General features: G+C 49.7%; 1 protein-coding gene across 1 annotated transcript; it reads left to right on the forward strand.

Annotated features, from left to right (window-relative positions):
• Positions 1-235: 235 nt before the first annotated feature.
• On the forward strand, positions 236-17,514 carry LOC134016600 (protein kinase C beta type; the record flags this gene model as incomplete). Its single annotated transcript, XM_062455946.1, has 9 exons — positions 236-382; positions 3,209-3,382; positions 4,041-4,132; positions 4,426-4,488; positions 4,863-5,001; positions 6,042-6,122; positions 6,277-6,384; positions 10,632-10,772; positions 14,892-17,514. Coding segments are annotated over 9 exons (1,107 nt in total), but the record flags the coding sequence as incomplete, so codon positions are not given.
• Positions 17,515-22,622: the final 5,108 nt, after the last annotated feature.

Consider the following 22,622-nt stretch of genomic DNA (forward strand, 5'->3'; position numbering starts at 1 on the left):
CACTGTCCGCTGTGTTGTATTTCTATGCTCACCAGTGTTCACTACTTAAACCGACTATCCTAAATATTTAAATGGCGCCCCTCACCCAGTCCTCAACGTTTGAACTCGCCTTGTGTGGCGAAGACTAAACCAAATGTACTGTGCAGTTGGCAGATGTGGATGGAGGTTGTTTTTTTTTTAAGGTGAAACTGTGTGCTGTCCCTTTCTGATGATGTCACTTTGGTCTCCTGTGCAGAGAGCTAAGATTGGTCCGAGCACCAAGAACACAGAGAGCTCGTCCGCCAACGCCGCCTCAAAGTTTGACTCGAACGGCAACCGAGACCGCATCAAGCTCTGCGACTTCAACTTCCTCATGGTGCTGGGCAAGGGCAGCTTCGGCAAGGTAACCTGCATATGTGTGTGTGTTGTTTGTGTGTGTGTGTGTGTGTAGTGTGTGTGTGTCAACACCCCTCTGTCCCCTTCCTTTCTCTCTCCCCACTTAGAGTGCCCCCATCTTCTCTGCCCCCCTCTCTCTCTCTCCTCCCTCCCTCTCTCTTCCCTCCCTCTCTCTCTCTTCCCTCCCTCTCTCTCTCTCTCTCTCTCTCTCTCCCTCCCCCCCTCTCTCTCTCTCTCTCTCTCTCTCTCTCTCTCTCTCTCTCTCTCTCTCTCTCTCTCTCTCTCTCTCTCTCTCTCTCCCTCTCTCCCTCTCTCTCCCTCTCCTCCTTCGCCCCTTCTCCCCTCTCTTTCTACCCTCCTCCCACCTTCTTTCCCATCTCCCTCCTCTCGGTCTGACCGTGTGTCTGAATGGGGAATCAGGAGCAGGTAATCAGCTCCGAGACAAGGACATGGTCATATTACTGAGACGGAGGGGGGAGGGACGGAGAAGGCGCAGGGGGGGTGGAGGGATCGAAAGCGGGGTGAAGACGGAGCACAAGGGACAGGATGAGCGACAGGCTGGGGAGGAAAACATGAATGAAAGAAGCAGAGAGCGAGAGCGAGAGAGATAGAGGTGGAGAGAGAGCGAGAGAGAGAGAGGGGGAGGGAGATTGGCCAAGCAGAGCAAAGAAGGTAGAGATGGGTAAGGTTCTAAGAATGACGAGGACAAATGGAGGGATGGAGAAGTAGACTGGGATAGAAAAGGGAGGTTGAAGAAGAGTGTGAGGAAGAAAGAGTGAACGAGAAGGAGGGAGAAAAAGACAAGAGAGATAAAGGGAGAGAGAGGGAGAGAGCCAGAGAAAAGAGAGTCGGCATTGTCTATCTAGACCTCTGTTCTGGCTGCCTGCTGTTTCCATAGCAACAGGCATTTAAAGCGATATGGATACATCAGTGTGGAGAGACAGAGTTGATCATTACTGGAATATTGAACACACACATTTAGTCATTTTTTTTGTTGTCATTTAGCAGACGCTCTTATCCAGAGCACACACACACACACCTATCTGTCTGCATCCCTGGGTCAGGGGCTACAGGTTTTCCCTGTGTGTCGACTGAAGGTAATGCAGAAGCCATTAGACATGAGACATTCTCCATCCTAATGCAGCACTGTGGATGACTGCCTGGACACAGGCTGCCTGCAGACGCCCTGTTCAGAAGCCAAGATGTCTCCTTACGGCAAGGCGATGCCTCCTCATGACACGATCATTCCTCCTCATGGAATGATCATTCCTCCTCACGACACCGTAATGCCTCCTTATGACATCGTAATGGCTCCCTGTGACACCGTGATGTCACCTTATGGCATCACTAGGCCTCCTTAAGACATGTTTTCGTCTCCTTGCGGCATGCATGACATGGCGATGTCTCTTTATGAGGTGATCGTAGATTTTTATGACACTGTCACGTCTCCTTAAGAATTTGTTTATCCTCCTTGTCTCGTCCTGTGACATAGTGACCTCTTATTATGACATCGAAATGTCTACCTGTGACATGGCAACTTCAATGTCTAATGTTGACACGTGCTACTCCAATATGTGTCCTTGCTGCTGGGCTTGCAGAGGAGGAGAACAGATGGTGTCCTCTCTGAAGCTCAACTTTACCGAGTTTGTATTTACATAGAGTCACACTGTCACCATATGGGCATGTCGGGGAAAAGCACTCTCACACACAAACACACTCACTGCAGACCCACATACAGGACACATAGATAAACACTCCCGAGCCCCCCCCCCCCACACACACACACACACACACGCACACACAGAGCGAGACACTTCTAAATGCTCTGCTTTTAGAGTCTCTATATCTGTTTGTGCCTCAGTAAAATCCAAGACCTTGCCAGTCCCATTAGTTTTCCCAGCTGCATATTTATAACCATACCAAAGTTTCCTCCAACCTCTCTCCTCACATGGACTTCTTGACAAGGTTGAGGAGATGGCAATAGGGAACATACTCCTCGTTCCAGTACTGAGTGCTTTATTAAGGATCCACAGAGAAACATGACGTTAGACCAGAGTAAAAGACACCAAGGGTATAACGGTCATATGTTTAATCTGGCTCGTATAGAGAGACCAGGACAGTGGAGACACACTGGAACGTTTCTGTCTTTTGGATTTGGAAGTTTTTTTGACCTTGTTGGAGGAGAACTAAGAAGCAATTTACTCCTTCTTCCTCCCCTCCTTCTTTCCACTGTCCCTACCTCACACACACACACACACACACACACACACACACACACACTACTACATACTAAGACAGAGACAGTGGAAACTCATAAATACACTCATACTCACCCTAGTCAGTCTCTCCCATCTCCACGGAGACAGAACGTGTTGTGAAAGCTCCCACCAGCGTGTGTGTGTCCTAGAGGCGAGATTGTGAGCAGATGTTTTTCCAGATTTCTCGATTATGGAGAATATGTTTCTGAATTGCTTGACTGCTGCCAATCTCTCTCTCTCTCTCTCTCTCTCTCTCTCTCTCTCTCTCTCTCTCTCTCTCTCTCTCTCTCTCTCTCTCTCTCTCTCTCTCTCTCTCTCTCTCTCTCTCTCTCTCTTCTCTCATCTGCTTCTCTCCTCCGCCCCTATCCATCGTCCTCTACCTTCTATTTCTTCTATTTACACCCACTCTCTTATCACACGCGTGCACAAGCACACGCACACACACATACGGGTGGGGGCTTCACACTCGCATGTACTGTAGGCGCACACACCCACCCACACGCACGCTCGCACTCATTCAAACTCACTCGAAACGCACGCTCACACCTGCGCTGTGTGTGTGTGTGTCCCTCCAGGTGATGCTGGCGGAGCGCAAGGGCACGGAGGAGCTGTACGCCATCAAGATCCTGAAGAAGGACGTGGTGATCCAGGACGACGACGTGGAGTGCACCATGGTGGAGAAGAGGGTCCTGGCCCTGGCTGGGAAGCCCCCCTTCCTCACCCAGCTGCACTCCTGCTTCCAGACCATGGTAACCCACGAGCACGACACGCTGGGAGACGATCCCGCACCTGCAGCACGCGCAGGGAATAACGCACGCAGACGCGCACTGGCGTCCGCGCCCGCTGAGAGACACAATCACTGACGCGCGCGCACACACGGCACGCGAAGACGCAATCGCACATGCATACACAAACACACACACACCCTTGAAGTCGTTAATCCTTCTCAGACAGTAATTCCCTGACCAGAGGACGTCAGACTGCCTCCCAGGAAGCTGCTCAAATAGGACTTACCAGGACGGGGGGAAAAAAGCTATTACACACACACACACTGTACCATGCAAACACACACGCAGATATACTGTAGACACACACACACGCGTCTCTCGTCCTTCCTCTTATTATTTCCACTCCCCTTCATACACACACATTCACACCCAAATGCATGCAACTGCAAGTGTACAGTAGTTACAATCCAGCACTAGTCTGTATTGGTGTGAATGGATGCCGAGGCGGTTTACATCCCTGGGTTTGTTTAACCCTCCACCTCTCTCCTACCCCCCCCCCCTCTCTCTCTCTCTCTCTCTCTCTCTCTCTCTCTCTCTCTTCTCTCTCTCTCTCTCTCTCTCTCTCTCTCTCTCTCTCTCTCTCTCTCTCTCTCTCTCTCTCTCTCTCTCCCTCCCCCAGGACCGCTTGTACTTTGTAATGGAGTACATCAATGGTGGAGACCTTATGTATCAGATACAGCAGGTTGGCAAGTTCAAGGAACCCCATGCTGTGTGAGTATAAACACAAACACACAGACAAATACACACACACACAAATACACACATGCACACACACAAACTTGCACACGTAATCACACACACACATACACACAACAGCACTGTCGACAGGATGTGCATCTTGCTGCTTCCTGTTGATCTTATCAGCTGATATCTGGCACAGAAGAGACAGCAATGACCTTTACTCTCATCCCTCAAATAAACGGATATTCTTTCTCTCTGTCTCCGTTTCTCCCCCTTCCTGTGTGTGAATGTGTGTGTGTGTGTTTACGTGTGTTTGTGTGTAGGTTCTATGCCGCAGAGATTGCCATAGGCCTTTTTTTCCTGCACCTGAAGGGCATCATTTACAGGTAACGTCACACCTCACTCACACCTCACATACCTCTCTCACACACCTCACACATGCCTCGCTCGCATCTCACACACCTCTTACCCATCTCTCACACACACACACACACCTCACACCCATCTCACACACCTCCTCATCTCCGTCCAGACAATACCGTGAACTGTTCCCCACTGATATCCCCATTTACCACATTTGGATGATTGTGCTACTGTTATCAGTTTGTTACTTTGTGTGTAAGTGTGTGTGTGTGTGTGTGTCACTCAGTGTGTAAGGGTGTGTGTGTGTTACTCAGTGTGTAAGGGTGTGTGTGTTACTCAGTGTGTAAGGGTGTGTGTGTGACTCAGAGTTGAAGTGTGTGTGCATTATCGTCCACAGGGATCTGAAGTTAGACAACGTAATGCTGGATGCCGAGGGCCACATCAAGATAGCCGACTTTGGGATGTGTAAGGAGAACATGCTGGATGGTGTCACCACCAAGACCTTCTGTGGCACGCCCGACTATATCGCTCCCGAGGTGTGTGTGTGTGTGTATTGTGCCTACATACACACTTTCCAGAGCTGTATTATTGATGTCGTTACGGAGTGCTTAATGCATCGTGACTTCAGCAGGTCACACATCTCACCTGCACTGACACTCACTCACTCACACACACACACACACACACACACACACAGACACACACACACACAGACACACAGACACACACACACACAGACACACACACACACAGACACACAGACACACACACTTGTGAGTGCACACATACATCCAACTACAAAGAGTCCAAAATCTTTGTTCTCATGTTTTACATATGAAGCAACGTAGGTCTCTGTTTCCAGAAGGTCTCCACACAGGTCTGTGTGTAGGTGTCTGGATCCAGGTTTTATATAGGTCTCTGTATGCAGGTCTGTGTGTAGGTCTCTGTATGCAGGTCTGTGTGTAGGGCTCTGTATGCAGGTCTGTGTGTAGGTCTCTGTATGCAGGTCTGTGTGTAGGGCTCTGTATGCAGGTCTGTGTGTAGGGCTCTGTATGCAGGTCTGTGTGTAGGGCTCTGTATGCAGGTCTGTGTGTAGGTCTCTGTATGCAGGTCTGTGTGTAGGTCTCTGTATGCAGGTCTGTGTGTAGGGCTCTATATGCAGGTCTGTGTGTAGGGCTCTGTATGCAGGTCTGTGTGTAGGTCTCTGTATGCAGGTCTGTGTGTAGGTCTCTGTATGCAGGTCTGTGTGTAGGGCTCTGTATGCAGGTCTGTGTGTAGGTCTCTGTATGCAGGTCTGTGTGTAGGGCTCTGTATGCAGGTCTGTGTGTAGGTCTCTGTATGCAGGTCTGTGTGTAGGTCTCTGTATGCAGGTCTGTGTGTAGGTCTCTGTATGCAGGTCTGTGTGTAGGGCTCTGTATGCAGGTCTGTGTGTAGGTCTCTGTATGCAGGTCTGTGTGTAGGGCTCTGTATGCAGGTCTGTGTGTAGGGCTCTGTATGCAGGTCTCTATGAAGCTCTGGGTCCAGGTTCAGACACTCCTACAGACAGTTTTTTCTCCCATCATGCCGTGTGTTTTAGATCATTGCATACCAGCCCTACGGGAAGTCTGTCGACTGGTGGGCCTTCGGAGTGCTGCTGTACGAGATGCTAGCTGGGCAGGTCAGTGTTTGGGGCTGTGTGTGTGCGTGTGGACTGGGCAGGAGGGCTTTTGGGGAGCCTTAAGATGAATGTGTGTGTGTTGGCCTGTGTGTCTGTGTGTGTGCATGTATGTGTGTGTATTTTGCGTGCGTGCGTGCACGTCCTCTCTCCCCAGCCTCCCTTCGACGGTGAAGACGAGGATGAGCTGTTCCAGTCCATCATGGAGCACCATGTGTCCTACCCCAAGTCCATGTCCAAAGAGGCTGTCGCCATCTGCAAAGGGGTGAGTCTGCACACACACACACACTGGCACTCACACACACGCGTACACACACGGGTACGCACACACGGGTACGCACACACACACACACACAGGTACGCACACGCACACACACACAAACACACACACATGCTGCAATGATACGTGTACAGGCACACGTCATCGTCAAGCGATGGCAGGGGGGGATGGGGGGGGTCATCAAGATGAGCTGCATAATTGAACACGTTGTGAGGAAGTGTGTGTGGTGTGTGAAACAACATTGTTCACCTCTACTGTGAAAGAGAGTTGCCCTCCCTCCCTCACTTTCTCTGCAGTGTTCATTGTTAAGCTTCCTGTCTCCTCCTCTCTCTCTCTCTCTCTCTCTCTTTCTCCCTCTCTCTCTGTCTCTCTTTCTGTCTTTCTCTTTTTCCCTGTCTCTCTCTGTATTGTACATCCTCTCTATCTCTCTAAGCGCGCGCACACACACACACACACACACACACAGAGGCAGAGAGCAGCTCTAATAGTTTAAGCCTGCACTGTGCGCTCAGTTATCCGTGGAAGCTGTCAGATTCCCGAGTCCTCTCCCAACAAGCCTCCGAATAGCACCCCATACCAAATGAAGCCCTGACATTTCCGTCAGCGCGGAAAAGTTCCTTGAGTGTCTGTGCGTGCATTAGTGTGTATGCGTTTGTGTGTTGGTGTCTGTGTTTGTGTTTGTGTGGGGTTCTCTTTCTTAATCACACTTTGGAGAGCGGGCCGTAGCACCACTGTTGTGTAAACAGAAGCCTTCTCTCAGACAGTCATTCCTATGAACACAGACTGTGCGTGTGTGTGTGTGTGTGTGTGCGCGTGTGCTTGTCTATGTGTTGGCGCATATATGTGTGTGAGCTGATTACTGCCTTAAATGGACCCAGCTCTCTCCATCAAGCCCTCCTCTGTCTCATCCTCTGACGCTGCGCTTCAGTGCCCCCAGTAATCACACACACACACATACACACACACACACACAGAGAAACAGAGAGAGCGCAATGTATGGATGCTCCCTTGTTCCCCCACAGCTCAGACCTATCATCTCTCTCTCCCTCTCCGTCTCTGTCTCTACCTCCCTCTCCTCTCCTGCCCCCACTCCCACTCTCTCCTTCTCCCAGTCTCACTCTCTTTCTCCTCCCCCATCTCCCACACTCTCCCTCTCTCTCTCTCTCTGCCCCCACTCCCACTCTCTCGCAATTGAGCAGCGTGTTCTCATCTGCATGCAGACCCATTTAAGATATGCTCCAGTGCTCTTCACTAGAATGTCTCTCTGATCATCTGTCTCTCACTCTCTCCCACGCACACACTCTAACACGCTCACGCACACATACACACTTTAACACACGCTCACACACACCCTCTTAAAACACTTGAGAGCTTGGTGATATTATCACTAGCATAAGCTTAGCTATTGATAGCGTAGCATTCATGTAAGCTATAGGAATAGAACATGCAGTGGTAAGACTGGGTACCTGAGTGGTGCACTGTAAAAGCGATTACCTTAATCTAACTAATAAAACATTTGGTAACATTTACCATAAATTATATTAATTACACGACAATGACAAAAACCTTGAGTACAGCCTACCTAAAACGGTCAGGAAATTAATTTGAACGTAATTGGAGATAAATTGTCCTTAACATAAACAAAAATGTTAAGGTTTTTTGTTTATGTTACAGGTGTTCCCAGTGTCAAATCTACTTCAAATAAATAAATAAATAGCATGACGTACACTCTAAAAACTATTACTTAAATCTAACTGAGCTACACGAAAAAAAATTACACCGGGTCGATGCAAAGAATTAAGGCAACATTTTCCATTAGCCTTTTTGAGTTATGTCAACTCCTGGTAGAATGACATTGATATAACACAATTGATACAATTGAAATATATGGGGAGTATATCAAGGTTAAGAAAATTGCTCCATCACAACGCAGAAGTTCAGATTTAATGGGACCTGCGACAACTCCTCACCGACAGCATCAGAACCCAAATTGAGCAAAAGTAACAGTAGTAAACCTTAAAACAAACAGAATATGCGAACAATCGTAAAACCAAGTTACCACACAATTTGTTCTAGATATGTCTTTAATCTAGTGGAATTATGCATGATGATGACCAACTGTGTATAGTACACATAAATACACCTCGAGGCCAAATACACCTAGAAGCCAAATTTAGCTTCTCTTGCCACTGTAATGCATTCAGCTGGCCCCATGTCGGTCCATGAGCAATTTATTTCTGCAAAATACGCAACGGCTCATGGGTAAAACAGTTGATGTGTCTTATCCTTCGTATATTGATCCCAGAGCAGAGCCGTCTAGTCTGGGTCAGACGTAGTCTTCTTCCTGGGCCTCAGCTCTCAAGGATACGGTTCCGGCTGCACCCTAGACCAGCCACTGCACTAGGAAGAACCCATCCTATAGTTAGATCGCACAGGAACTTGCCTAAACGCAAACACACACACACACACAGTCATCCTATTGATAATCCTGTGGCTTCCCTTCCTCCCATCTGTCATGCTGCAGAAAGGGTAGGAAATGTCAGAGGTCTCCGCTAGCCGGACGTGCTGCTCCCCTCTCTCTGCCTCCTCTTTATTTTTCTGGCCCTCCCTCTCTTTGACGCTCCCCCCTCTCTCTTTCTCTCTCTCTCTCTATCTCTCTCTATCTCTCTCTCTCTCTTCCCAGGCCTGCCTCCCTCCCCTGCCTCCATTGTGCCCTGCTCATTTCATGTGCACTCTTCCTCTCGGTCTCCCACCGGCCGCCTTTGCCTGCCGTCTCCCTGTTGCTATCTCCTTCATTCTCTTTGTACTTTGTCTTTATCTTTACGTCCTTCAGTCGCTCTAAGCTTTCACCCCGTACTTTGTGGAGCCCCGCTGGTTTACAGTATGTGTTCCACTACCACTTCTATCTGCCCCGCGAAGCGCGCACACACACGCGCACACACACACACCAGCCTCCACACACCTCCACACAAGCACGCGCACGATCGGCCTCCACACACCTCCCCACACATCCTCATAATCGTCCTCCGCCATATGGTTACGCACTCACACGCCAACACTCGCACACCCTCCTGATCTCACACGCACAAACACGCGCGCGCCGAGTTAACCCTATCAAGACCAGAGGGAAGCGTGGGAGGGGCCTCCATACCATCATGCTCTGGTGGAGATCTACTGTAGTAGAACTATGCTCAATAATCATCACTAATGCATGCTACACTCTACGGGCCCACTGTGGGGGTGGGGCAGGGTGTGGGGGTGTGTAGTGAGTGAGGAGGGACCTGGCCTATCCCCTGCCTCTCCCTTGCTAACACAGCCGTGCTGTAAAACTTCAGAGCCCCATGCATATTTAATGGACACCAAGGTGCCTATAAAGGCTTGGCTTGTTCTGTTTCAGCCCTGACTACCGAAACGCTGTATGCGTTCAACTCAACGACTCAACACCTAGTCAAACAGCCGTTTGTCCCAACGTACACTCGCTCACGCACACTCCAGAAACACACGCGCACACCCAACCGCGCACACAGTTACTTCCTCTCACGCGCACGTACACACAACCTCACGCACTCACACAGACATACACAACCACACACACAGACAAAAGCCACTACTCACCCATGCAGTGTGTAGTATCACGGTTCAGCAGTGCAAGAAGTACCTTCGGACGAAAGATTATTGAGGATTTCAGCTCTGCCAAACACGCGGCATTAAACAGCACATTCCTGTTTGTGTGTGTGTGTGCGTGTGTATGTTGCCCCTGCACTCTGTAAGTTCATCTGAAATGAACACTACCCGTGGTCAGTGTTGTTTAAGTGTTAATGTAATGAGTTATGACGAGGTCTCCTAAGGGAGCTAGACACACTGTCTCGGACGCCCTCGGCCCTGCTTGTTGAGGTGCTGCAGGCCCAGGCAAATTAAGTGCCCTGTCACAGTGCATGTGGAAACAGTGATTGGGATCAAGCTGAATGAACTGTAGTATGAGCAGGCATTGGTTCAGGAAGCCCCTTGGGGTCTTAATACCTGCTAGTCACAGAACAGAGAAGGTATGGATCGATGCATGAGTAGAGTTATAAATGGATGAATGGGTGAGTGGGTGACTGGGTGGGTATGTCGATAGACAAACAGCAAATTAATTGAAAAAAAGGACATGCAGGTTCGGTTAGACCTCTTCACTGAACCCTAAGCCCTGACCTCTAACCCTAACCCCTGACCTCTAACCCTGTCCTGTCCAGCTGATGACCAAGCACCCAGGGAAGCGTCTGGGCTGTGGGCCCGAGGGGGAGAGGGACATCAGGGAGCATGGCTTCTTCCGCTACATGGACTGGGAGAAGCTGGAGAACAAGGAAGTCCAGCCCCCGTTCAAACCCAAGGCTGTAAGTTGGTCCAACCGCAACCCTAACCCAACCTTCACCTACCCTCCTCACCCCAACCTTCACCTTCCCTCCTCTCCTCACCCCAACCTTCCCCTTCCCTCCTCACCCCAACCTTCACCTTCCCTCCTCTCCTCACCCCAACCTTCACCTTTCCTCCTCTCCTCTCCTCACCCCACCCTTCACCTTCCCTCCTCTCCTCACCCCACCCTTCACCTTCCCTCCTCTCCTCTCCTCACCCCACCCTTCACCTACCCTCCTCTCCTCACCCCAACCTTCACCTACCCTCCTCTCCTCACCCCACCCTTCACCTACCCTCCTCTCCTCACCCCAACCTTCACCTTTCCTCCTCTCCTCTCCTCACCCCACCCTTCACCTTCCCTCCTCTCCTCACCCCACCCTTCACCTTCCCTCCTCTCCTCTCCTCACCCCACCCTTCACCTTTCCTCCTCTCCTCACCCCAACCTTCACCTACCCTCCTCTCCTCACCCCACCCTTCACCTTCCCTCCTCTCCTCACCCCAACCTTCGCCTCTCCGATCCCTCCCCTACACGCACCCCCTTTCCTCTCCTCTTCTTGCAATGTCTACCTCTATTTTCTTTCCTGTTTCTACGGTCTTCCTAATGAGTTTTTGTTCTTCTTCCTGATGAAACACATACTACACAGGTAAGTAGACCTGTATGATCAAAATAATGATGGTGGTGATAAGGATGATGACGAAGATGGTGACAATGATGAGGACGATAATGATGGTGGTAATGATGATGAGGGTGAACATGGTGGGGGGATGAAGATGATGATGGTGGTAATGAGGTTGGCTGTGACGAGAATCTTGAAGATGTCCATTGGAGTTGGTGTGGGCTTTGGTTGGTGTGGTCCAGAGTCCAGTGAAGAGTCCAGACTATCAGTCGTACTGTTGTAGGAAGGTCATGGCAGACCAAGGACTGGAGCAGATCACAGCAGTGGTGTACATAGGGCAGCTTCACCATCCATAGATTAGGCCTAATCCCACACTAAGACATGCCTTCAGTGGAGAGCGTTCATTCAAAGACAGATTTGTAGTCCCGCATAATCTGAAGACCTGATAAGGATGGCAGGATTCTTCCTCTCTCTTTTTATCTCGCTCTCAACCCACTGCCTTCGTTCCGCCTCTCTGCTCTACTGCCCTCTCTCTCTCCCTCACACTTTCCCTCTCTTGTCTGGTTTTATCTCTTTATCTCTCTCTCTCTCTCTCTCTCTCTCTCTCTCTCTCTCTCTCTCTCTCTCTCTCTGTATTTCTGTCTTTCTCTCCCTGTCTGTCGGCCTTTCTCTTGTTTGCTCTTTCTTTCTCTCACCCTGACTCTTTATCTCTCTCTGCATTTCCATCTCCTTCTCTCCCTGTCTGTCTGTCTGTCTGTCTTTCGCTCTCTCTCTCTCTGTCTTTTTCTCTGTCTCCCCTCTTTCACTCGCTCTTTTTCTCTGTCTCTCTGTCTCACTCGCTCTCTTTCTCTCTCATTTATTCATGCAGGCCAGACGGTGCCCAGGGCAGTCTCACCTCAGCCCTCACCTCTCTCTGCCAGGAACACAGGAGCAGGGGAGAGGGAGGGAAGGAGGGAGAGGAAGGGAGGGAGGAAAAGAGGGGGGAAAGAGGGGGGAAGGGAGGTCGCTTAAAAGAAAAAGGGCAGAGGAGTGGGAAGTGGGTTTACAGGTATTGTAAGAAAGACAGTCTGGGTGTGTGGGGTGGGGGTTGTGGGTGTGTGTGTGTGTGTGTGCGTGTGTGTGTGTGTGTGTGTGTGTGTTTAGCAGCTCATTATGTTCCTGCCAACTCCAGAAGCTGTGATCTCTCTCCGTGTGTTCCCCACCTGACTATCACTCTATTCTCTCTCTCCCTCCACCTCTCGTCTCCCCCTCTCCCCTCGACATCTCAATTCTCTTTCTCCCTCTCTTATCCCCCTCTCCCCTCTGCATCTCTATCCTCTTTCTCCCTCTCTTATCTCCCTCTCTTATCCCCCTCTCCCCTCCACATCTCTATTCTCTCTTCCTCGCTTCCTTCTTTCGCGTCTCTTTTTTCTGCCTTTCTTCCTTTCCTACCTCTGTCATTGCGACTTCTCTTTGAGGCAGGCTTGTCTTTCTGCAGCGTTTGTGTGTTGTGCACGTGTGTTTGTGTCACAACATTTTCTGTTGATGAGGCGGTGGTGTCAGTCGTGTTGCCATAGCGCCCCGCCCCCCCACCCCACCCCCAGCAGTCGCCGTGGTAACTGTGATCCTAATGGCAGTGGACAGGTCGATCTGTGAGGACAGAGAAAAGCTCTCGCCTCAATTCTCAGTTCTTGATGGAACATACACCGGGTGAAAGCACACACACACACACACAGCACACACACACACATTCTCACAGTCACACATGCACATGCTCACATACACACTATCTTTTACCCTCTGCTAAAAACCAGTGGTCTACTAAAAGCACAAACACACACACACACACACACAATAGGGTTCACATTCAGCCCAATGAGTCAGTCCTAGTACCCACAAGGGCGAGCGAGGGGAATCAGGCCCATATGAGACACTGATTGCGGTACAGCAGGGTCAATGGTTTGGTAATGTGTGTGTGTGTGCGTGCATGCATGCGTGTGTGTGTGGGGGGGTGCGATTATGGTTCGGTTATTAGTGTGCTCCTGTGTTTGGCTGCAGATAGAGAGGGGGCTGTGGCTAAGAGTGACAGACAGATTATACTGTGGGCTGTGTCATTTACGATGCTTGTTCAGATCACTGCCTGTATGGGAGATTCTATTGTTGTTATTGTTACAGGCAGGAATGTGTGTGTGTGTGTGTGTGTGTGTGTTTATACATGTGTGCCATTTTAGCTAAAGGCCTGAATCGGATCTATGCGTTGCATTTCTATGGTCCAGTAACGGCGGAATCAGGTCGACCATAAGTAGAATAAGGTTAGGATGATGTCATATGAAAGCATACACACACACACACACACACACACACACACACACACACACACACACACACACATACAGAGCCGGAGGCCACACTGCTGTTAAGGGTTTTTTTCTGAGTTCTTCATGCAGCTGTCTCCTGCCCTGATGGGGCTGCATCTGAATAAGACTGGCCTCAGCTGAATGGAGGAGGCAAGTCCTGGAAATCTGGAGCTCTGGATCAGGCCACTGTGTGTGTTTGTGTGACCGAGGGGGGTCACCATTTGAACTCGAGGTGTTAAACATTCGCGACTGGCTTCACGCTCGTCTGATGTCTCCGCTAACACATGTTCTCTGATCTCTCTCCCTCTCCCTCTCTCCCTCTCTCTGTCTCCACCTTTCCATGTGTCTACTTCTATCTCTCTGCCTCTCTATCTCTTTACCTCTCCATCTCTCCTCGCCCCCCCCTTTCTCTCTCTCCATCGCTCTCTCTCCATCTCCTCGCCCCCCCCCTCTCTCTCTTTCTCTCTCTCAGTACATGTCCAGTGTCTCTCACTGCTCCTCTGGTTATTGTCTGTCCGTCGGGGGTGGATCTTCAGGATACGTCTGTACATACCTGGTGTTGGCTCCTCTCAGTGCTGTCGAGTCCTATCTGACTGTCAAACTGGCAGAACTCACCTGACAAGACCGTTGAGTTTTATTGAATGTCTGTCGTGCTGGATGTGCTCTCCTGTTTGTTCGCCGAGCCTCATCTCTCGTCATTCATCTCTCTGCCACACAGCCCCTCCGTGTTCCCTTCCTAACAATCTATCCTTCCTTCCGTCCACCCGGCATTTGTTCTCCTCCTCGCGTGTGTGCGTAATCCGTCTGTCTGTGTGTGTTTCTCCTGACGTTGTGTGGGTGTGTGTGCATGTGTGCGTGCGTGTGTGCGTGTGATTGATCGGATCGGTCCTGTGAAGTGCTGTGCTGTCCATCTCCAGCCCGGGGAGCTGAGCAGGTTCAGATGAAGGTTGCTGTGTACTTCATGCTCCATGCTTCAAAAGTAGCGCCCTCGCGAAGGAATGCACCCTCATGTCACGTCCGATCTCAGACTCGTGGTTGCTCCCGCCTTGCTCCGTCCATCACCATCTCTCTCTTGTTCTCCTCTCTACCCCTCCCACCCCTCCACCCCCCCACCCCCTCCCGACCCAACCACCCACCACCACCACAGTGCGGAAAGGAGGCGGAGAACTTTGATCGCTTTTTCACCCGCCATCCCCCAGTCCTGACCCCCCCAGACCAGGAAGTCATCCAGAACCTGGACCAGGACGAGTTTGAGGGCTTCTCCTTCATCAACCCAGAGTTCCCCTCTGCTAGCCCAGAACAGAGCTAAGGCCCAGAACACAGACACACACACACACAGTATACAGACACACACATGCACTCCAACTTAACATATTGCAGTCCCACACTGAGAGAAAGTACACTACACAGTCCTGACACACATCCACACACACGCACGCACACACACTTTCTCTCACACACACATATACACTCTTACACACAAGCTTTCACGTGTCTCACATAACTTTCTGCATTCCTTATGATAACCTAGAATGTGTGTAATTTGTGGTATCAGTTTTCTTGCTCCTTGGTTATTTCAGGTCCATACCTTTTGCTTTCTCTGGTGTGGGTTGTTGTCATTTCTTGGGATGACAGAGTCAATGGGCTGCTCACGCCAGCAGAAACTGGAATGTTAATTCAGATCTGTTTGCATGAGTTTATTGTTTTTGTTATGCCTGGAGCGAAGTTAGCTACATAGCGATAGGTAGTACCGATCCTCCTTCTCTAGTATACATATAAGCGAGAGTGACAAGGGTTTGGTTTGTTATAAAGCATGATAAAAAGGTTTATGTTTACAAGGTGTGTATGTGTGGCGGTACACACCTGCTTGAGTGTGTGTTAGCTTCTGTGGTGTTGTGATGAAGGTCCGCATAACAAGCCTTTGTTTAGCCACACCTATGTCCTTCAGGCACTCCCCCATCACCCCCCTCTCCCCCTAAACCAGGCTTGGTCTGGCCCAACCCCTGTTGACATTGTCCTGTGGTTCGTTCCAGAGACATGGGAAGATATGTATCGGGTTGGGTGATGGTGAGAGAGTGGGACCGGATTTTTGTGTATCCATAATGTAACTGGTGGTTTTTAATCACTGCTGTGAAATACTGCTGTCTGATTGGAGCGCTGTGAAGGAGTCGGTGCTGGGAGCTCTGCGAGTCGGACAGGAAGTCATATCTGTCCTGTTGTTTTGTTTTGCTGTACCCAAGCTAGCAATAATCCTGTGGTAGACATGATCGGAACTAACCTGCTGAGTGGAATATAGAGTAAAAAGGGGGGAGGTGTGGGTGGGGGGTGGGGGGGCGTCAGTTACCACGGCAACCCCAGTGGGCTGTAGTCAGTCTTGGTAACCATGGCGACTGCTGCCGAAGCGAGTGGCGGCAGTTGCAGGTTAGCAGTTGTTACCCCTGGTTATCTGGTGCCTCATCATATCGCACTCTACATCAGAGGGTCTTCAGGGAGCTCGGGGGCTGGTTACACGGTATCAGGTCGAGGGTTGCCACAGTGGGCTCAGACTGTAGGACACTGCTGTGTCTGTGCTAGGAGACACCATTCTGCAGCGCTGTGTCTGTGCTAGGAGACACCATTCTGCAGCGCTGTGTCTGTGTTAGGAGACACCATTCTGCAGCGCTGTGTCTGTGCTAGGAGACACCATTCTGCAGCGCTGTGTCTGTGCTAGGAGACACCATTCTGCAGCGCTGTGTCTGTGCTAGGAGACACCATTCTGCAGCGCTGTGTCTGTGTTAGGAGACACCATTCTGCAGCGCTGTGTCTGTGCTAGGAGAGACCATTCTGCAGCGCTGTGTATGTGCTCTGTAGGAGACACCATTCTGCAGCGCTGTGTCTGTGCTAGGAGACACCATTCTGCGGCGCTGTGTCTGTGCTAGGAGACACCACTCTGCAGCGCTGTGTCTGTGCTAGGAGAGACCATTCTGCAGCGCTGTGTCTGTGCTCTGTAGGAGAGACCACTCTGCAGTGCTGTGTCTGTACTAGGACACACCATTCTGCAGCGCTGTGTCTGTGCTAAGAGACACCATTCTGCAGTGCTGTGTCTGTGCTAGGAGACACCACTCTGCAGCGCTGTGTCTGTGCTGGGAGACACCATTCTGCAGCGCTGTGTCTGTGCTGGGAGACACCATTCTGCAGCGCTGTGTCTGTGCTCTGTAGAAGAGACCACTCTGCAGCGCTGTGTGTGAGCTAGCTGTTCTAATGAGCAGTAGAGGGTATAGACGGGTGTCTCTTGGTTCTCCATCTGCAGAGCCAACATAGCTGTCTCGTTTCTGCCAAAATGTGCTTTGTAGATAAGAACAGGGCAGACTTCTGTTTTTTGCGAATATGACCAACAACAACTACCAATACCTATACATACATATATAAATATATATAGAAACCTGTGTCAAATGTTATGATATGTGTCTTTAAACAAATGTGGTCAGTATTGTAGAAGCTTTGGATGAGAACTGTTTCCAGCTGAACTGTGTACCGGTATGTTGTTTTCTATTGGCTGTGCACCGGCGGAGAAGGCAACTTTGTGCATGAACTATATTAACCTCAGCTCATGTTTGATAAATAAAAAAACAAACTGTAGGATTGACTCTCAGTGCTGGAGAGGAATAATCCCTGCTATCCTGTGTGCTTTGTATGATAGATATCTCAAATGCTTCTCAAATGCTTTCTATGTGCCAAAGTATTTTCCAGAAAAAAAGTATACATTCAATAAACTTTGAAAATGAAAAGCGCTCGGGATGGATTGCTGTTTGCCCGGTTCCGAACCTTGTGTGTCTGGAGCGTGTTCCAATGGTGGTAACATGTGTTGGGAGGTGTCTACCAGACACTAACACTGTGTCTGCCGTGTTAAAGTCAGTCATCCCCCAGGTTCTCTTTTCTTCTCTTTCTTCTCTTTCTTCCCTATCCCGCTCTCTTCCTTTCTTGCGGTCTGCGCAGCGTGTGCCCTGTCTGCAGTGATGCAGGGCTCGAGAAAGCGAGGGAGAGGAGGAGGAGAAGGAGAGAAGGAGAAGGTGAGCGGTGCAAGGCCCGCGACAGGCTCTGCATATTTCATGGCTGCCACTTATGATAAGAGCCCTGATGTCCATGTAGGCCTGATAAGTTTAAGGAAATAACATGAGGAACATGGCCTACATAGAGTCCTGCTGAGGTAGGGATACACAGAGCTGGACAAGCACTCAGCCACACTGCCGACTTCACATCAATGTTACTGTCACTACTGCTAGTACACACACCTATAGCTACTACACACTACTACTGCACTTCAAAGCCTTGTATGTGAGACGTTTGCATTTTAGCTTTAGCATGCTACATGTATGCTAGCAGTCACAGGCTACATGTGCAGTAAGTTAGCTATGGTAGGATACATGTATGTGAGCAGTCTTAGGCTGCCTGTTTTTGAGCTGTCGGACGGGCCTATATGTTTGAAATAGGCAGGCTACAGTTAGCAATGGTAGGCTACATATCTGTTAGGGTTAGTCTACATATATGTTTGCAATAGCAGGTTACTCAGGCAAGCAATGGCATGCTAGACAGGCTATGCATTTCAGCAATGGTAGGCTATATATACATGAACAGTGTTGTACTTTATGTATGTTAGCAGTGGTAGGCTTCATTATTATGTACATTAGCAGCGGTAGGCTTCAGTGGCAGAGGCAGCACCAAGTCTTGGGGCTAATTAATTCTGAATGTTGCAGTCCCCAAATTAAAGCAAGTGGCTTCTGCACAAAGCACACTGAGCTTATCAGCCCAAAACAGGTCAGCGTTTGATACCGCCGTTCCCTCGCTCTCCTCGCTCTCCTCCCTCGCTCTCCTCGCTCCCTCTCCTCGCTCCTCTCCTCCTCCTCCGCGCTCCTCCGCCCGCGCTTCCCCCTCTACCCTCCTCCGCTGACATCAGCTCGTCTCTCGCTAATCCTCTCGTTCCTGAAAAGCCCCCGGTTGCCCGAGAGAGAGAGAGAGAGAGAGAGAAGAGAGAGAGAGAGAGAGAGAAAAAAAATTAAAAATTAAAGAATCAGAACCATGATTGTATATTACAGTAATTGTCTGTAGAATGTAGTAAGGCAATAGGAAGGTTGTGCGTGTGTGTGTGTGGGTGGGTGTGGGTGTGTGTGTGTGTGTGTGTGTGTGTGTGTGTGTGTGAATGGTTGCTCCCAGGGGACAGTTTGCTGTGCACGTTCAGGCAACTGTTATCACTCCTTTACATCTAGACCAAGGGCCACTGATCTTAATCTTTCGTCTTTCTTCACCCCTCTCTCCTTTTCTGTCTCTTTCCTCTCTTACCCCTCCTTATCTCTCATTCTCTCTCCTCTATTTCTCTCCCTCTCTCTCTCTCTCTCTCTCTCTCTCTCTCTTCTCTTTCTCTCTCTCTCTCTTCATGCCTCCGTTTCTCTTTTTCCATGGCTCCTCTTTTCCTCTCTCGCTCTCTATCCTTCTCTCCTTCACTCTCTTCACCTCCCCCCTCTCTCGATACCAGGGGCCATATCTCTCTCCTCCGTCTCTCAGTGTTGACTGCAGTTGAAGTCTGCTAAGATGGATGGTATTACTTATAAACTGCCCTGTGTGGCTGGGGGCTGTATGTGTTTGCGTGTGAAAGAGGATGGAGAGATGTTTAAATGTAATTCCTCATGAACTGTTGAAATTGTTGCTGTATGTTATGTCTTTTTAAACACACACACATATTACTGCCACACATATTTCGAACATATTTGTCCATGGTGCCTGGCTAGTCCCCAGTGAGACCAGGGACTCTAGTGGACCATATGCCAAGGTACCTGACCTGGAGATGGGACTGGTGTCCCGGTGTATCCTGGGGTGGATTACTCCTTCATAGGAGAGTGGTCAGAAGGTAGGAGAAGATGTGTTATTTCAGCTCTGCTCTCCAACCCTCTTCTGTCCTCTCTGCTCCACAGACCCAGAACCCAACTCAATCCCAGTTTGCATTTGGCTTTGCAGGATAAGCCTGTCACACCACACACCCTCAGCCAGTGTGTTGGAGCCACCACGCTCTGACTTTTATCATTACACAGTCTTAGGTTAAGAACACACTGCAGATCAATAGGCCTGTTTAGTGTATAAGCAGCAAAATGAATATGGCCTACTTTTATCGTCCTCCAAACTCGTAAAGCACTACGGCTTGAACAGGGTCCTGGGTCTAGTTGTTTGTATCCGGTTCTGTCCCTTTTGTGGTTTCTGACTGTGCCTGCTGGCTGGCTGGTTGGCTGACTGGTTGGCTATCTGGCTGGTTGGCTGGCTGGCTGATTGGTTGGCTATCTGGCTGGTTGGCTGTATGACTGGTTGGCTATCTGGCTGGTTGGCTGGCTGGCTGGTTGGTTGGTTGGCTATCTAGCTGGCTGGCTGACTCGTTGGCTATCTGGCTGGTTGGGTGGCTGGCTGGTTGGCTGGCTGACTATCTGGTTTCCTTCTCTCTGTGGTTGTTTCTCTTTCGTGTCCTGAGTAGCTGATCAGCTGTTGGTTTCCATGGTAACTATTTCTATGTGTTTGTTAGTGATGATGGTCAGCGTACCTGTCAGTTGGTTTGTGAAGCTAGATGTGACCCTTTAGCTGTCTCTCTCTCTTTCTTTCTCTCTCTGTGAGTCGCATTGTTGTTACTCTTCTGAAGCTACTCTTCGTGATACCTACTGTACTACTGTTGTGGCTGTCTGGTCTTTTTCACTGTCTTTCTGTTCTGTTGCTCCTCTCCTCCCACAATTTGGTTGTACTCGTGATCTTTCTCTCTTGTTCTCTCTAGTTTTGTCTGTCTCTCTCTCTCTCTCTCTCTCTCTCTCTCTCTCTCTCTCTCTGAGGTGTGATGCAGTTAGTGTAACTGTACTCCTGTACTGTATGTGACTGTCTGGTTGGCTCCACTTTGGTTTCTTGCTGTACCGGCTGTGACAGGTGGAACACCTCGCTGGCTATCAGATCTACACGTGTGTGCATGTTCAACCTGTATATGTGTGTGTGACAGTATTTTGGCCTCGGCGTTTCCTCTGCTTAGTGTAGAGGCAACATCCCTACACACGTGCTCGTCTTCCGACAGGGGCTGGCCGTGCATGCATTAAGACCTTCTCCTCCTCCCTGCATATTCTATACAGACGTTTCGTATATGCTGTGTGCAGTGTGCGTGTGTGTGTGCTGTGCGCTGTGCGTGTGTGTGTACGTGTTCCAAGATGGTTCAAAGCTCTCACATCACAGCAGCCCTCTTTTACTGCGCCTCTGCAGCCCCTCCCCCACTCCATCACGTTCTCTCTCTTTCCCTCTACCTCACTCTCTCTCTCCTTCTTTCGCCCTCTCTCTCTCTCTCTCTCTCTATCTCTCTCTCTCTCGCTCGCTCGCTCTCGCCTCTCTTCATGGAGCCACTGAGCCAAGCAGTGCATTAACAATGTCCTGCCCCAGAGAAACCCTCCAATGCCACACATACATACATACACACACACACACAAACACACACATACTGACACACACACACACACAATGTTCCTTTTCTCCTCCCACTTTCACCAAGTTGCTATCCCTTTCCTCTTTAGCTCTGTTTCTTTATCTCTCTCTCTCTTCACGGCTCTTCCCCACATCTGTCTTTCTACCTCCTTCCCCTCTCTCTTATGTCTATATCCCTATTCCACACACTCTTTCTCTGCCTCTCTGTATCTTAGATGTTCTAGCTTTCCCACCCCCATGGCCCCCAGGCACGTTGGCATATCTCTCTCTCACGCGCTCTCCCTATTTCTCTCTTTCACTTTGTGTCTCTCTCTCCCCCTCTCTTCTTCGCTCTCGCTCCCTTTCCTTTCTCTGTCCCTGTCCTCCCTTTCTCTCTCTCATCTGCTCCGTCCGTCCGTCCGTCTGTCTGTCTGTCTGTCTGTCTGAGTTTGTCAGGGTTTTGACTTCTATCTGTTAAGGACCACATGTTCGCCGATCTACTCATCACTGGAATGGGAAATATCTGTGATTGTGTTAACACTTCTCTCCCTGTCTCTCTGTCTCTCTCTCTATCTCTCTCTCTCTCTCTCTCTCTCTCTCTCTCTCTCTCTCTCTCTCTCTCTCTCTCTCTCTCTCTCTCTCTCTCTGAGGAACAGAAGAACAGCAGGGATACATGTAACTTTGACAAGGAGTTCACCAAGATGCCGGTAGACCTGACTCCCACAGACAAGCTCTTCATCATGAACCTGGACCAGGACGAGTTCCAGGGCTTCACCTACACCAACCCTGAATATGTCACACCACCTATCTAACATTACTCCATGTTCTAACACTGTTCTACCATTGTCCTATCAATGTTCTAACACTGTTCCAACAGTGTTCCAAAAATGTTCCAACACTGGTTAAACAATATTCCAACCATTTTCTAGCACAGTACAAGTGGAACTTTGTTTAAAGTCTTTTAAATTCCACTTTACTGTAACATCATGACTATAACCATTATTTAAAATATTAGGTTGTTGATCTAATCGTACTATTTTAGCCAGTATAAAGCCATGCAAACACTAGAGAATATCAGCTCAGCTTCCTGTTTGATCAGCTGTCCCACTGCCCAGGAAATAAGTCTTACTGCCTACTAAGTACACAGGGACCCCCTAATGGCTGACCTCCAGGTCTTTCCTTCCTCTCTCCTCTTCTTCCTGTAGCTCTCTCTGGGTTCCTGTCTCTCCTCCTCTGCCCATCTCTCTGCAGAGGAGGAGCTAGGTGGGGGGCCACAGGGTTGGTAATGTGCCAGCCACTTTCTCCTGCCTCCTTGAACCCTTATGCACACGCACCCTGCCACACACACATACACACACGTTACACACACGCATGCGCCGCAATACACACACACACACACACACTCACGCAGAGTAAATGAGGAACAGTG

The sequence above is a fragment of the Osmerus eperlanus genome, unplaced genomic scaffold, assembly GCF_963692335.1.
Source record: "Osmerus eperlanus unplaced genomic scaffold, fOsmEpe2.1 SCAFFOLD_180, whole genome shotgun sequence".
NCBI classification, from domain to species: Eukaryota; Metazoa; Chordata; class Actinopteri; order Osmeriformes; family Osmeridae; genus Osmerus; species Osmerus eperlanus.